Source organism: Notolabrus celidotus, chromosome 2 (genome assembly GCF_009762535.1).
Source record: "Notolabrus celidotus isolate fNotCel1 chromosome 2, fNotCel1.pri, whole genome shotgun sequence".
Classification (NCBI taxonomy): domain Eukaryota; kingdom Metazoa; phylum Chordata; class Actinopteri; order Labriformes; family Labridae; genus Notolabrus; species Notolabrus celidotus.
The window spans coordinates 37480470-37497209 of record NC_048273.1 but is presented as its reverse complement, the minus strand read 5'-3'; the positions used below and the strand labels follow the sequence as shown (position 1 = coordinate 37497209).

Here is a 16740-nt window from a genome sequence, read left to right as displayed (position 1 = left end):
GGAAGCACTATGCACTTAGCTAGACTGTTCTCCACTGTTGTCCCCAGTGGCAGATCATGTCTTCCAGCTACAATTGACTCACACTGTCCTGCTCTACTCTTGGTACTTTGGTCATTATTGTAGTGATGTTAATTGTTGATGATGATAATGGAAGGTCTTAAATTGTTTGGTTGCTTCATTGTAGATGTTCCTTATTTCGGGAAAATAATAATAATAATAATAATAATAATTCCTTACTTATTTTTGTTCATTGCCTTTACACTGCTTGGCAGTACCTGCACCCAAATGGACTTGAAGCACTTTGTTACTCTTACTGATCTTGTTTCCACTTGTCTAGATCTTTGCTTGTGTTGTTCTTGTTCTCGTATGTACGTCACTTTGGATAAAAGCGTCTGCTAAATGACATTGTAACATTGTAACATTGTAACATAATAAGGATGTTCCCTGAAATATTACAGGAAAAAACGCCTCCTTTATGACCGGCCTCATGTTTGTAAATCAGTGAAATGTCCTAGAATGAGTCCACTGATACATAATCATAATCCTGAGCAGTAAGAATATATTCAGCCCTACATGGAGTTGAAACTTGAACAAGAAGTTGTTGAAGTGACAACAAATGATTGCAGCTGCTGTACGGCCAATGAGTTGTTTCCCTGATAGAAGATGAGTATCATGTTTCAGAGTCTGGCCCATTGGAGGGAAAGATGGGTCCTCACCTGCATCTGTTTCTAACATTTGTATTTCAATTAATCGCTCCTTAGTTTTACAAAAGAGCAATCCCAAAATATTTCATCATTTTTATTTCATCCACAAACTAACCATGATTTATTCACTCTGGATTAAGTTTCAGGTCGTTGCATTAGAGCTGCAAGCTCCATTAGTAATCCTATATACTCCACATAACTAATCTGATACTTTGATGAGGTAACTCGACCTGTTAATCACCTTGTCTTGACATATTTCCAGTGAACGCTCGCCGCCTTGTTGTGTTAGTAATTCATTTATTCCACATATGTGGTTAGCGGCTCCCTGTTGTTCATTAGTTGCGGGCAATTCATTTCTACAAGGCGGCTCGGCTCCACATAAAACTGATTTCCTGCTAAATGATCCTCCTACGCCAAACCCAGACTCGTTAGCTGCTCCACCTCAGCAGAGAGAAGCCCTCCTCTTCTGTGTGACATGTTACTGGTACGAGGGGCTTTTCTTTGCAGAGCTGAATTCTGATTTGTTGCCTTGATTTTCCAATTGAAGAGGAAGCTGGTTGCATTTCATTGTGTTGCTGTTAGGGTTAGGGTTTGGGTCTAATGAGGATACATGCCTCTTGGTGCTGTTCACAGCTTTTTGGGCTTACAGGTGTAGTCAGCTGTTTGGGATTAAACAAGTTCCGGCCATGACTTATTTTTCCACTCCCTGCATTGTTTACAGTCCGATCAGAGACTCAAAGAGAGAGTGTTCACACCCAGTTATGTCTGCAAATTGAGCGCTGTCATTTCTTGGTTCATACCAAGCGGCAACCTTCGGTCTAAAAATATGAGTCCAATGCAGAAGTGTTAAAAACTGCAGTTCATCGAGGATCCACTTGAGGCTGGCTCTGGAAGTATCGGAAGTCACATACACATGAATGGGAAAAAGCTGATCTTTACAGCAGAAATAAACATGTTTACAGCCTGAGTGAATTTTTTCATAACGCTGCAATTTCAAAGATATTGAGATTACAAGTCTTCCAATGAAAGGCACAGCTGACAGGTGGGAACACTGTCGCTATTGGCTAGGAGGCTCAAAGCCTGCCTCATTGCGTCACACTCGCTCTACAACAGCAATATGGCTGCCGTCGCTTATTGGCCTCAAAACAGCGCTTCAGAAACAGATAGGTGACATCACGGATCCTATGTCCATATTTTATACAGTCTATGGTTCATACTAACCCCAAGAGAAGCACCTGTTTAGTGTTTCTGTTGAGTCTCAGTTTCACTGTATAAACTAAGTTATACGGATGCTTCACTCTGGTTTATTTCATCAGTATGAAACTTAAAAAGAAACTATTTTCTTGTGATTTAGTTGCATTAACAGGTTTGCCAAAAAGTCAAGCTTCCTCAGGTCTCTTAAGAAGAGAAGAAAACAACTTTTCAAATGTTTGCTTGTTGAATGGAAGACTGATCGATAATTTCTGATGCATTCAAGGAAATCTGGAAATGTAAACGTTGATTAGCTTTCATGACAGAGGTTCAAGCAGCTCCAGTTGGTGTATTTTTTCTGTAAAAGGTTGTTAGATGCTCTTGCTGTTTTTAAGTTCATTAATAAGATAAGCAGTGAGAGTGCTGCTGATATGTGCCACTGTGGATTGCATCCGGCCTGTTTTTGCTCTCCATACGACTGTTTTTCCAGTACACGCCAAAGTTTCTGATTTGCAGTTGGGCATTTCTGCTACAAACAAACTACACACAAAAACCAGGACACTTCCACAACTGATGACTTAAACCCCAGATCAAGGATGTCATAAAACAAAGCAGTTTTATTGCAATAACTTGATTTTATTTTAAGCAGTTTTATTGTAATAAAATTCATGGGTTTGAATAGTGTGGACTTTTCTCCCGTCCTTCAGCAGCTTCACTGGTTACCGGTCAAAACCCGCATCAATTTCAAGATCCTGCTCCTCACCTTTAAGGCCCTCCATAACCTCGCTCCTCCATAACCTCGCTCCTCCATACCTCTCTGAATTTCTGCACATCAACACACCTAGCCGCACTCTCAGGTCTTCTTCTTCCATTCACCTCACTACACCTCCTGCCCGCTAGACCATCATGAGGTCCAGAGCCTTCAGGCACTCTGCCCCCCCGCCTCTAGAACTCCCTCCAACCAGACATCCACAACATCAACTCTCTCTCCATTTTCAAATCACATCTCAAAACACATGTTTTTAAAATGTCATATTCACTCTAATTACACCTCTTCACTGCACTTCATCTTATCCTGTTCATTTTATTTGTATTCATCAAATACACTGGATCATATTATTATGATTATTAAATGTGACAATCCTACCCCAGATAAAGATTATATATTGTTACATGGATGTTTTTACTTTCTTAAAGTCCAATGAGAAGTGAAACTCTCCAAAGAGGAGAGACTCCACCCAGACAGTCGTCACATCCTCACACCCACACCTTCTCCCCCTGTGTGTGTCTGTTCTGCAATTTTATTGGCTTCCAGGGTGTGTCCTCACACAGACAGCTTTGTTTAACCATTGGTGAAAACCAACCAATCGGAGCGCAGCACGAGCTGGGCCTCCTCACAACACAGACCTCCATAAAGGCTCCATTCAGGCGATGAGAGAGTTGTTCAGTGTGACTGTAATAACAGAGCTTGTGGAGGATGGGGGGTGACTGCAGACTCTCGGGGCTCAAAGTTTAAGAGCTAGTTGTGACGTAACTGTAGTTTTAGTCCTGCTGTGGGCTCATGTTTAATGCCAGATCACACATTAAAACAGGAAGAGAATAAAATGTTACGAATTCAAAGTTCATCATTTTAACTGAAAAAACACCTTCTCATTCAACATTATTTATGTTAATGATTGTAAACACTGTAGATTAATACTGAAGACATCAAAACTATGAAAGAACATATATGGAATTATTGAATGAACAAAAAAGTGTTGAACAAAGCAGAATCTGTTTTATATTTTAGATTCTGTAAAGTAGCCCCCCTTTTTCCTTCATGACAGCTTTGCACACTCTTGGTATTCTCTCAGTCTGCTTCATGAAGTGGTCTCCTGGAATGGTTTCTAATGAACATGAGCCTTGTCAAGAGTTCATTTGTAGAATGACTTGCCTTCTTAATGTGTTTGAGACCATCAGTTGTGTTGTTCAGAGGTAGGGTTAGTACACAATGGATAGTCCTATTTGACTACTGTTGTAATCCAGATTATGGCAAAACCAGATTATTTCATAGTTTTGATGTCTTCAGTATTAATCTACAATGTTGAAAATAATTAGAATAAGTAGAAACCCATTGAATGAGAAAGGTGTGTCTAAACTTTTGACTGGTAGTGTATATATTTATCAATTAGTTGTCAAACTGTTCTTTTAATTTGTTCTTGATTCAAGCTTCTTCAATGTGAATATACTCTAGTCTTTTTCCTTCTCTATGACGTTGAACTGAAGTTTGAAATGACTGTTTGATGTTTAAAACCTGAAAACTCATTAATAATCAAAATAACTAACAACAGATTGATGATCATTTTGTTTGGGCTGCTCATATTTGTTTCAACTTCTGCTTCTTTACTCACGTTGCAGCTGTGGGACATTTAGTATAATTTTCATGTTTAAATGAACTCTTCCAGGACTGTCAAAATAGAAACACTACTAAGAGAAGATTTCTCATTTGAACACTTCATTTGAGTATACACTACCAGTCACAAGTTTGGAAACACCTTCTCATTCAATGGTTTGTATTTATTGTAATGATTGTAAACACTGTAGATTAATACTGAAGACATCAAAACTATGAAAGAACATATATGGAATTATTGAATGAACCAAAAAGTGTTAAAGAAAGCAGAATATGTTTCATATTTTAGATTCTGTAAAGTAGCCCCCTTTTTCCTTCATGACAGCTTTGCACACTCTTGGTATTCTCTCAGTCTGCTTCATGAAGTGGTCTCCTGGAATGGTTTCTAATTAACATGAGCCTCATCAAGAGTTCATTTGTAGAATGACTTGCCTTCTTAACGTGTTTGAGACCATCAGTTGTGTTGTTCAGAGGTAGGGTTCGTACCCAATGGATAGTCCTATTTGACTACTGTTGTAATCCAGATTATGGCAAAACCAGATTATTTCATAGTTTTGATGTCTTCAGTATTAATCTACAATGTTGAAAATAGTTAAGATAGATAAAAAGCATTGAATGAGAAGGTGTGTCCAAACTTTTGACAGGTAGTGTATAAGTTAAAGGATAGGGTTCTCCTTGCACACTCCATAAGAGCTCCTTCTCTTTGAGGCAAACAGATTCAGAGCACTTTGATTCATTTGTGTTGTGTAAAAATATCCTGAACTAAAAAATAACCAAAGAAACTTTGAGTTAAATTAAATTAAAAGGTGTGTCCAAACTTTTGACTGGTAGTGTATTTGACTGGAAAGAAGCTGTAACTTTCTAGACTTTGTTAAATCAATATTATCTGAAGAATAATTTGTTCACCTTAAAGTAACAGTGGATTAAAAAGTCACTGTTTCATACATGAAAGCTCAGAGATGAAACCATTTGAAGATCAATCAAACACTTGTGCATTACCCGACGTGCATCCATGAGGTGTCTGCTTCACTTATTGTGCAGGTAATCCTTCTCTTTTAGCGTTGAGGGTGAGATGCTCCCGACTGTTGAAGTTTTAGGATGCCATGGTTGCTTTACTGTCGCTGTCTTGTGTGCACAACTCTTTCAGAGATGGTGAATATGTGAGATGGCTCACCCCTGAACAATTTAATGAAAACCATGCACATTGATGTAACCGACTAATCAACAATAATTAGATATGTCTGCAACTTAACTGTCATGGATTATTGTCAATTTATCTTTGCACACCTACTTTCCTTACAACAACATAAGCTAGCATCAGCATCCGTCTTAGGAATCCCCTACGTGCAACCTAGGGAAGCTTTATTTGTTTGCTGTTTGTTGAAGCACCGTTAGCTTGATATTCTGTCCCAAAGCTGCTGTTTTGGTTTCCTCTAGCTGCTCTCACATGTCAGTTTTCAGCACTCACTTTGTTGTTCAGAGAATTCGGCATCCATCCAGCACTCAATGGCAGACAGTCAGAGTCACATGACACTGATGGTCATCATAATCAAATCAAAGCACAAGCATATCTTGTGAATCCTGCAGCACTAGCTGTCAGGAAGTCGTGAGATGGTTAAGTTGCTAAAGAGGGAGACGTTTCAGTCTGAGTGTTTGGTAAAAAAACAGTGGAGTATTTACTCTTCTTCTGGCTCCAGCGTTCATTAGATCCACAGAAACATGACTCCAGGTAAATAAAACCCTGCAGGATATTCCAACAGGTCAGCCATAGAAACTTAAAAAGGTAATAAAACGTGTGTTCATCAGTGTCAGCTTGTGTTCTTCAGCCTTTCACAAGCCTTTAAAAATCAGTTCTGTCAGGTCTGTAGCCGCCCTTGTGGAGTTCTCTTCAAAACAAACACTTCATGATCATATTCAGTGCTTCTCACTGAGACGCTGTGTGTTTGTCCTTGAGCTCTCACAAATGTGCTGAATGCATTTCCTTCCTCATAAAACTTTTGCAGAGCAGGAGTGTGTACCAAATCGTTTATGTGTGCAGACGGGGAGCCACACATAAAAACACAAAGCCACACATCGCAGAGAGGGAACAACTCCTCAGGGGACGTTTAACACACAGGACACAGGTCCTTGTTTATATGTGAGGTGGATTTTCCTATTTTCAGAGGCAGGAGAAATAAACATTGTGTAAAGTTCCACCTGTGTGTCACAGTGAGGCCGTTTGATTTCTGTCAGAAGGAAAAAGTTCTGCTGTTCTTGGAAATACTGGGTTGGGTTTTTTTCAAGCAAAAGGAAAAAGTAGTGTTTGCGTCACAAACAAGAAGAACACCACGAGAGAGATGAAGCTGCCTGACAGGTTATATTTAAGATTAATGCAAAAAATACTGCTCTAAAAGAAAACTGTTTTATGTAGCAGCTGTAAAACTCTGCACAAAATCTGCTGAACAGACCGATGAGAGGACATAATCATTTAATTCACACGTTCTGAACAGTTTATTTCTCAGAATCAGAAAGACTTTATTTATCCCGGGGAGGGAAATTCAGTCATTACAGAGCTCTTATAAACAGTATGTAAGAAAGTCAAAATATTAATAGAAGAAGGAATAAAATAGGATATAAATACGAATAAAGTAATAAAATAAAGATCAAATAAAATAGAATAAAATAAAATAATAATGATTAAGTATATACAGAAGTGAAGAATAGTTCAACTGACCTATGTATAAGTCACTTTTACATTCCAACTTGCTGACTGTCTAAAGGAGAGAAAACACGCAAAAAAATGAAGAAATTAAACTCAATTCATTCACCACGGCTAAACTCAGGATCACAGAGTCTGAGGTAAACCATGTCAAATGAGTTTACTGAGTGTAGCTAACACTAGCAGAGTTAGCACCCCCAGCCTTCAGTCCTCCTTGCAGGTTAGCCTCCTCATGCCTGTGCTGGTTCCTCATTACTCCTGTCGAGTGTTATATGTCCGTTTAACCAGACACAGCCTACATACAACTTTATCTCCATTTACTAGCATCGTGCTACGAGATGCTATGTGTCATCCATGATTGTTTACATCCAGGTAGTAGAGCAATTTAGCATTATGGCAGTAGCCGTTAACTGGAGCTTCAGCCCTGGCAATTGGCTGAATTGCAGCTTAGACACAACATATGACTGACACTAGGGGCCTAAAACAATACAAATATTAATAATTATTAGTATTATTTTTGTTTGTTTGTTTTAGTTTTTTGTCTGTCGTATTTACAAGATATTTTTTTTATAATTTTAATTTACAATTTAAAATATACACATGTACAAATAACAAACAATCAAACAAAACAAACAATACTATTATTAATATAAAACATGAATCATTATTTTTACCAGCAAGTAATTCTGGTGCCAACTAGCGAGGGTGACGCTAGTCAAATCCACTAAACTTCCTCAACTGTAAAGCTGGGGTTGGTAATCAGATTTGGATCCTCTTTTTGTTATATTGGTTAAAATGATCTTTATGTCCCGATGGTAATCAATACATAATGTGTTCTTTAAAAAGAGGTAAACAAAGCTGCTATCTACAGCCGGAGTAAACCTGGGAAAACACCAACCAATCCCTGCCATCAGGAGCCAAATGATGAATCCAATCAAATCCTGTCCTGCCGCTCTGCCCGCCTCCCGCAAAGCGTACATTTCATGAGTTGACGTAGTGCAAAACACAAACCATGTGCTGAGGACCGGTTTCGAATCAGTCACCATCATATGGTCGCGAATCAGCGGCGCTTATGCATGTGAGCAGGGGCGTGGTTTTGGAGGAGCTCCGAGGGGATTAGATCATAGACTGTATAAAATATGGACGTAGTATCCATGACGTTATCCATCTGTTTCTGAAGCACTGTTTTGAGGCCAATTGTCGGCTGCAGCCATATTGCTGCTGTCGAGCCATTGTGACGTAAAGAGGCGGGCTTTGAGCCTCCTCGCCAACAGCTACAGTGTTCCCGCCTGTCAATCAAGTCAGCTGTGCCTCTCATTGGAAGACTCGTAATCTCAATATCTTTGAAACTGCTGCGTTATGAAAAAATTCACCCCATATAATGTGTGCCGATCAAGAAATGAGCTATCCAGACTACAGTTGACTTTTGAACCAGGCTGTAAACATGTTTATTTCTGCTGTAAAGATCGTCTCTTTGAATTGGTGTGTATGTGGTTTCCGGTACCTCCGGAGCCAGCCTCAAGCGGATCCTCGATGAACTGCAGTTTTTGACACTTCTGCATTGGACTCATATTTTTAGACAGAAGGTAGCTGTGTCTTGAGGAAATGCTCCATTCAAATTCATGCTAGTTTCCAACCCTAGCTTTAAGCTGAAAGTAAACATAAATAAGAATACAACTACACATGCAAGAACATGCTTCATACACAAGAAGGTATAAATAGTCTTCAGAGACTCTTTCAAAGAAGGCAATTCATCCTGCACTCAGCCCCACTTTGCTAATAGTATAATGCTATTATTTGTATGCTTTTTGTATCACTGTATAACTGTATGCTTTAACTGTATAACAACACCCTCTGTCATTAATGAACCAGCAGAAGTGTAATGAAATGAATGAATATAGAAAATTAAAGTTGTTTAATAGTAAAATAAGTTAGAAAGATAAGCATAATTGATATCTGAACGTGTCTAATGGTAGAATTCATAGATTGATGACATTGTGTAATATTATAAAGGGTAATGTTTTTTAATATTTTCAATGGCCCTCCTGTGTCCGCCTCTCCTGCCACATGTGAAGCTTCATTCTTTAGGAAACACTGCTGCCTTATTTTTAAATTTGTTTGATTATTTGCATTTTTCTGTGTTTGATTTTTTTGGTATAAATTTGTTCAGTCAGGTAAAAATAATATTTGCGTGGTGCTGCATTTGTAGCTGAATAAACCAGGCTGTTGTGTTATTAGAGAGATTACAGGGCTGCTGATCAGAGAGCTTGCTGCTGCATTAGGAGGCTGTTTGAACCTCCTGCCAGGACGATGCTAAAGATGCTGCTCCATGGAGATTCTTAAGCATGATCCCAAACACATTTACCTAATCATACCAACATCATTTAAGTGGGATGAAATAGATCACAGGCCTGCTCTGAGACGTTTAGCGTCATGTTTTCCATGAAGACGTGATGGAATATACTCGGGCACAGCGTACATGGTTAATTTAGGTGTGAAGACAGATGGCTTTCATGGGCCTCTTGGAAGAAGCCTTCAGCAATCTGGAAACGAAACGCTCAAGTGTTTATGCAAATTCCTTCCCAAACAAACACGTTTAATGTTCTCTCTTTCATCTTTTTTTTTAGGAAACTCCAAAGGGAAGCGCCAGAAGAAGATTGTCAGCCGGACCCAGAACTACCTGAACCTGTACGCTGCAGACGGCCTTCGGACTCTGTGCATCGCTAAAAAGGTAACAGGAATCCATTCAGCTCCTCTGAAGTGCCAATCATAGCTCTGTGTGTGTTGTGTTTGTGTTTGTGGGTGTGTCAGTGGCTTTTTGGCAGGTTGTGTTTGCGGCCCGGCACAGATGATCGCATGGACCGTCCCTCCTAAAGTGACATTCTCCGTGACTCAGCTGCAATCTGTGCCACTTTCCCAGGCTGTTAATTTATGCTCTCACAAGCCGAGGCTCATTATATCCGCGCTTGTGCAAAGCCCGTCACCGAAGCAAAGTGATAAAACACCTTCTCAAGGTCTCACATTCTCCTGGATCCTCCTCTGACATGCAGGCAGAGACGAGAGGCTGCTCCTCTGCTGAATTTTCTCCTTTTCTTAACAGATGATGATGGTGTGTGTGTGTGTTTGTGTGCCAGATTATGAGCAAGGAGCAGTATGCGTGCTGGCTGCAGCGCCACCTGGAGGCAGAGACGGCCATCCAAGGGAGAGAGGAGCTGCTGTTTGATTCTGCTCTGCGTCTGGAGACAAACCTCCATCTTCTGGGTAACTTCTTGATCCATGTTTTCTCAGCTGAACGATATATGACCACTTTTTAACCGGTATTAAGACATCTTCCCTGACATGGATGCATTAAAAAGCCTTTAAAACAGCATAAATAGCAACCACAGAATTTTGTCTGCAGGTTTTTGCTTGCATGTGGAGTACATCCGCGTGTGCAAACTACCTCCCACCACAAAGCATTGTTTGAGCTGCCAGTCAGGAACATAGATGACATTTGAAATAAAGAAAAAAAGAGGAACCAAATGGTAGAAAAGGACTCTAGTCATCCTACAAAGATATAATAAGTACTGACAAAAGTGGGCCTTGAAGGATGTCAGCTATAAGAGCTCTCACAGCGGGTTACCAGAAACCCTGTTCCCCAATAGAGCGCCGAATACCTGAGGTAACACAGGTTTAAGGTTCCTGCTCCTGCTTAAGGTGACATATCGTGCAAAATTGACTTTTTAATGGTTCTTTACCTGAAATATGTTTCCCTGGCATGTCTACAAACCCCCCGAGAATGAAAAAAATCCATTCTGCCCCTGTTCTGATTTCTCCACCTTTCTGTAAATGTGTGTGAAACGAGCCGTTTCAGACTTCAGTGTTTTTGTTACGTAACAACAATATCCGGTCTGTCACGGAGTCAGAGCTCAGAGCTTGTTCAGCCCATAGACTGTATAAAATAATACTGAATCCCTCCTCTGTTTTTTATTACCTGCACAAATGTGTGCTAACAAGGAGCTTAGGAGGGAGGCATGCTAGTTGTAGGCTGTCTTAATAAACACAAAGGTCGGTTTTACTCCCCACGTCTGCAGATTTGAAGATCTAGTGGATGATTTTTATTTGTCATGGATAAGTGCTAGCGCTAATTAGCATAGCCACATAGCTACATGTTCATAGCTGTAGCTGTAGCTGTAGCTGTGTACCAAGTCACACGTCTACATACTGACAAATAAAACAACAAGAAACACTAAATCTGTGACCAATGGTTCAGAAAGGTCCTGCTGCCTTTCTGGCAGAGGTCGGTTTTACTCCCCACGTCTGCAGATTTGAAGATCTAGTGGATGATTTTTATTTATCATGGATAAGTGCTAGCGCTAGTTAGCATAGCCACATAGCTACATGTTCGTAGCTGTGTACCAAGACACACGTCTACATACTGATAAATAAAACAACAAGAAACACTAAATCTGTGACCAATCCTTCAGAAAGGTCCTGCTACAGGCGCCTCTCCTTCAGGATCAGATTCTGGATCAGATTCAGAGGGTTGAAGTAACGCGATCTCTGAGCAGCCGTGTATATTCAGCCAACATGTAAACATTAGATCAACGTGCTGGAGAGCGGAGGCGCATCCACTTCCTGAGGGGGCGTGGTCAGAGAGAAAACAGAGTGTTCTGAGGAGGACTGAAGAAGAGGGTTTTTCAGGCAGACCAAAATCTGATTTCAAAGTGTTTTTTTGAGCATAAACTTTAAAGACATGTTTTGGGGACCTCTTAGACCAATATATATTGATGAAAAAAGCGTGATATGTCACCTTTAAACTTTGCAAAAAATAAACACTGAAGGAATGCAAACCTTAAAACAAACTGAACTCTGGAAACAAGCTGAGCTGACGATAACAGACTGACAGGCTCACAGGCTTCTTCTGACTCTTTGTGGAAGAGCAGCAGAGAGGACATTAAACTCCTTCATTTATTCTACTCTACAATAATCCAGCCATTAAAGAAGTATGTTGAACTACTTCAGCACACGTTGATAAATTAAACCTTAAAGTTTTATAAATGTACCACCTGGTTTCTCAGAGTTTCCATCATTTTAATGACGCTCCGACAACGTGTGACGCTGAACTTAATGCTCATAATTAACTGTTTGGTTCGCTGTTTTTGACCTACAGGAGCGACGGGCATCGAGGACCGGCTGCAGGACGGCGTGCCTGAGACCATCGCTTCTCTGCGACAGGCCGGCCTGCAGATATGGGTGCTGACGGGGGACAAACAGGAAACGGCGGTGAACATCGCGTACGCCTGCAAGCTGCTGGACCCTGAGGAGGAGATCCTGACGCTGAATGCTGATTCTCAGGTGAGCAGCAGAAGCATTGTGGTCATGTTAGCTCATGCCCACAGCAATAACATATTTGTTAAGTACAGATTTTTCTGACAGAAAGCAGCCATCAATTAAATACGTTGACACTAACTATTAATCTAAATCAGAATCTGAATCAGAAAGACTTTATTTATCCTGGGGAGGGAAATTCAGTCATTACAGAGCTCTTATAAACAGTATGTAAGAAAGTCAAAATATTAATAGAACAAGGAATAAATAAGATACAAATATGAATAAAATAAAATAAAAGATCAGATAAAATAGAATAACATCTAATAATAATAATAATGAAGTATATACAGAAGAGCAGAATAGTTCGAATTACCTATGTACAAAAGCGCTGGGAATCAGGGGGGGATAGATAGATAGATAGATAGATAGATAGACAGACAGACAGACAGACAGACAGACAGATAGACAGACAGACGGACGGATAGACGGATAGACGGATAGACGGATATATAGATAGATAGATAGATAGATAGATAGATAGATAGATAGATAGACAGATAGACAGACAGACAGACAGACAGACAGACAGACAGACAGACAGACAGACAGACAGACAGACAGACAGACAGACAGACAGACAGACAGACAGACAGACAGATAGATAGATAGATAGATAGATAGATAGATAGATAGATAGACAGATAGATAGATACTTTATTCATCCCCATCAGGGGAAATTCGGGTGTCCAGCAGCATACAGTGTGTGCCATACACAACCAAGCACTCTCAAAGTCAGGCAAAAACATCAACAAGGCAAAGTGAATAAAGTAGGTTAAAAGATACTATCGATAGTATTAATAAAGTGCACATTAGCGAGATCCATTGTAAAGTCTTATCGCAGCCAGGATTAACGACCTCTGAACCTCTCAGTCCTGCAGCGCATGGACAGGAGTGGCTCACTGTGGCTGCTTTGTTGAGCAACCACAGTGTCATGCAGGGGGTGACTACTGTTACTAGGGGTGAGCCCGACTAAGGATTTGCTTAGTTGAATCTGATCATCAGATTTTGCCCATAGTCGATGAATAGTGGAATGTTTGTTGTTTTTCTTTATTGACCCAAAGTCTGCATGATGGTGACCACATGACAATATTACACATAACCCTTTACAATTAAGAGACTCATAGCTTAAAGTAAAAGGGACAACAGAATATCATAAGTATAAAACTAAGATTATTTAAATCTATATTGCAAAAACAACGAGGTGATGAAGGAGAGAAAACTCAAATAAGACCACCATCAGTTAAACATGGAACAACGCGCCACTATAGAATAAGGAATCAGGAGATATTTAAACAGTGTTCACACAGCAGAGAGGAGAGCAGCACTGCAGAGGGTAGTTTGTCCAACTTAAGGCTAAACATTTGTATAATGTTCAAAATCAAACCTGAACCAACTAAAGGGTTTTTAAATCTCTTAACAGAACCTTTTAAAACAGTCTTTCATCGCGTCTTTGTCCACTCGAGTCTTTTCAAATTGTACGTGAGGAAAACCATCGTGTGTACGGGCAGAAGTGCGCTCCTGTCTTTGTTGACTGTAAATCCTGTCTTTGAGAATATCCTCTCTGATGGTGTGGAGGTGGATGGGATGCTGTGGATTGTTTTTGAGGCTTTGCACAGCTTTGGGTATCCCTCCTTGTTCTTTTGGCCCCGTACAGTTTTTGTGTGGTCCGGTAATCCTTGATCTCACAGCCCTCTTCATGAAGCTGCTCCTCATCTTCATCACTATTTATTAGGATCAACTGAAGTTTTATTTCCTGACATTTTGAGCTGCTATGAACGTAGAAAGGTTTAAAGACCAGCTGAGGTACGTCTGCTCCACAGGTCCCACTAAATGGTAGAGTCCACCTTTAATTACCAGGGGAGATTTAATTACCACTTTAAGGAGATTTAACACTTCAAGAGCTGTTCTCAGAATTACATTAAATAAGTCTATATTTATATCAAAATAGGCTAAATGAGACACTATTTTTTACGGGAAACAGGAAAATAATGTAAAATTAGACATTGAGCACCCCCATGGTTTGAATGGAATGATCCATGTTTCATATGCAAATATTCGACTATGAGATTGGCAGTCGACTAAGGCTCGTTAGAAAGAATCGTCCAATATTCGACTATTTGGGGTCACCCCTAACTGTTACTGAGGATGGACTTCATCATGCTCCTCATTGATGATGATTATTTAGCTAAAAAAATCGTCCCTCTGATTCAACAGTTGGCATCACTTCATGGAAAGATATTCTTATCAGCCTACATACAGGTCAAATTGACATTAAACTAAACACTTTCATTCAGGGTGAAGTCAATACATTAGTTGTTTTGCTTTTGTTTGCATTCTCAACAGATGCAGTCAGTAAAAGCAGAAGAATAAATTGAGTTTAATTAAATCAACTCTAGATTTTTTTTTCAGAGTTTTTATACACCATTTAAAATCACAGGGCCGATGTGATTTGTTTTTTATGTTGAAACTGTTCTGTCTTATGTTATTTTTTGGCTTTAAAGGTGACATATCATGCAAAATTGACTTTTTAATGGTTCTCTACCTGAAATATGTTTCCCTGGCATGTCTACAAACCCCCCGAGAATGAAAAAAATCCATTCTGCCCCTGTTCTGATTTCTCCACCTTTCTGTAAATGTGTGTGAAACGAGCCGTTTCAGACTTCCGTGTTTTTGTTACGTTACAACAATATCCGGTCTGTCACGGAGTCAGAGCTCGGAGCTTGTTCAGCCCATAGACTGTATAAAATAATACTGAATCCCTCCTCCGTTTTTCATTACCTGCACAAATGTGTGGTAACAAGGAGCTTAGGAGGGAGGCATGCTAGTTGTAGGCTGTCTTAATAAACACAGAGGTCGGTTTTACTCCCCACGTCTGCAGATTTGAAGATATAGTGGATGATTTTTATTTATCATGGATAAGTGCTAGCGCTAGTTAGCATAGCCACATAGCTACATGTTCGTAGCTGTGTACCAAGACACACGTCAACATACTGATAAATAAAACATCAAGAAACACTAAATCTGTGACCAATCCTTCAGAAAGGTCCTGCTACAGGCGCCTCTCCGTCAGGATCAGATTCAGAGGGTTGAAGTAACGTGATCTCTGAGCAGCCGTGTATATTCAGCCAACATGTAAACATTAGATCAACGTGCTGGACAGCCGAGGCACATCCACTTCCTGAGGGGGCGTGGTCAGAGAGAAAACAGACTGTTCTGAGGAGGACTGAAGAAAAGGACTTTTCAGGCATGCCAAAATCTGATTTCAAAGTGTTTTTTTGAGCATAAACTTTAAAGACGTGTTTTGGGGACCTCTTAGACCAATATATATTGATGAAAAAAGCGTGATATGTCACCTTTAATCCTTTGGAATGGTAGGCAAATAAATGTGAGGTGACGTGCAAGATATGGAAAAGAGCTTCATAATATTCATGATATTCAAAGTAGTTTTAATACAACACACCTGTGTACATTTCTGTTATTCTGCTGTACAAAAATGGTAATTTTTTGTGTTTGGGTCTTCTTTGAAAGATCCTCATAAGTCTTCAATTTGATTTTAAAAAGTGTGCAAGAACTCTGTCCTCAGATTTAATAACTATTGTTTTGATATTTGACAAATCAGAATTGAATATTTGAAACAGCTGGGTGATAAGTAATAATAACAATAACTTTTATTTATACAGCACCTTTGAAAACAAATATTTACAAAGTGCTTTGACAGACAGAGCATGGTAGAAACTCAGAAGGATGACAAAATAAACCTTTAACTGACAGAAAGAAGTGTAGCAAATTTGAACGATGTGAAAACACCACCGTTCATATTTCTAAATCCTCTCCTCTGCATTCCCTGATAACCTCCTCTTCCTCACCGCCTTCATTAGAAGGGTTTGGCATCCTCTCAACTCTGTGCTGTTGAAGCATCTGTTTGCCAGATGTGAGGCAGGTTCTCTCAGCTGGATATCAGACTTAACTTTTTGACCTGGTCTTGAACTGAAACCCTCTCTGTACCTGTCTCTGAACCAGGAGGCGTGTGCGCTGCTGCTGGAGGAGAGTTTACACTACATCCAGGCCAAATTCCTCTGCAGCTCTTCAGATCAATCCACCAAGGCTTTCCACAACAACTTTGTACCCTTTGACATCTACTCTTCTTCATCTCCGTCCTCCTCCTCATCCTCCCACACCGCTCCCTTCACGGTGCACAGGCTGGGCCTGGTGATCGACGGGCGGACCCTGGCCTACGCTCTGGATAAGAGCTTGGAGGATAAGTTTCTGGCGGTGGCTCGGAGCTGTCGTTCTGTTCTCTGCTGTCGCTCTACGCCATTGCAGAAGAGCATGGTGGTCAAACTGGTGCGGAACAAGCTGAAGGTCATGACCTTAGCTATCGG

General features: G+C 40.1%; 1 protein-coding gene across 1 annotated transcript in view; it reads left to right on the top strand.

Moving 5' to 3' along the window:
* The window catches only part of atp10a (ATPase phospholipid transporting 10A), a 95757-nt gene that overhangs the window by 59659 nt on the left and 19358 nt on the right, over window positions 1-16740 (top strand). Inside the window, exons 11-14 of the mRNA XM_034709312.1 lie at window positions 9613-9716; window positions 10120-10246; window positions 12138-12322; window positions 16379-16739. Of these exons, the coding sequence (XP_034565203.1) occupies window positions 9613-9716; window positions 10120-10246; window positions 12138-12322; window positions 16379-16739 (777 nt within the window). The remainder of the gene's footprint in view (window positions 1-9612; window positions 9717-10119; window positions 10247-12137; window positions 12323-16378; window position 16740) is intronic.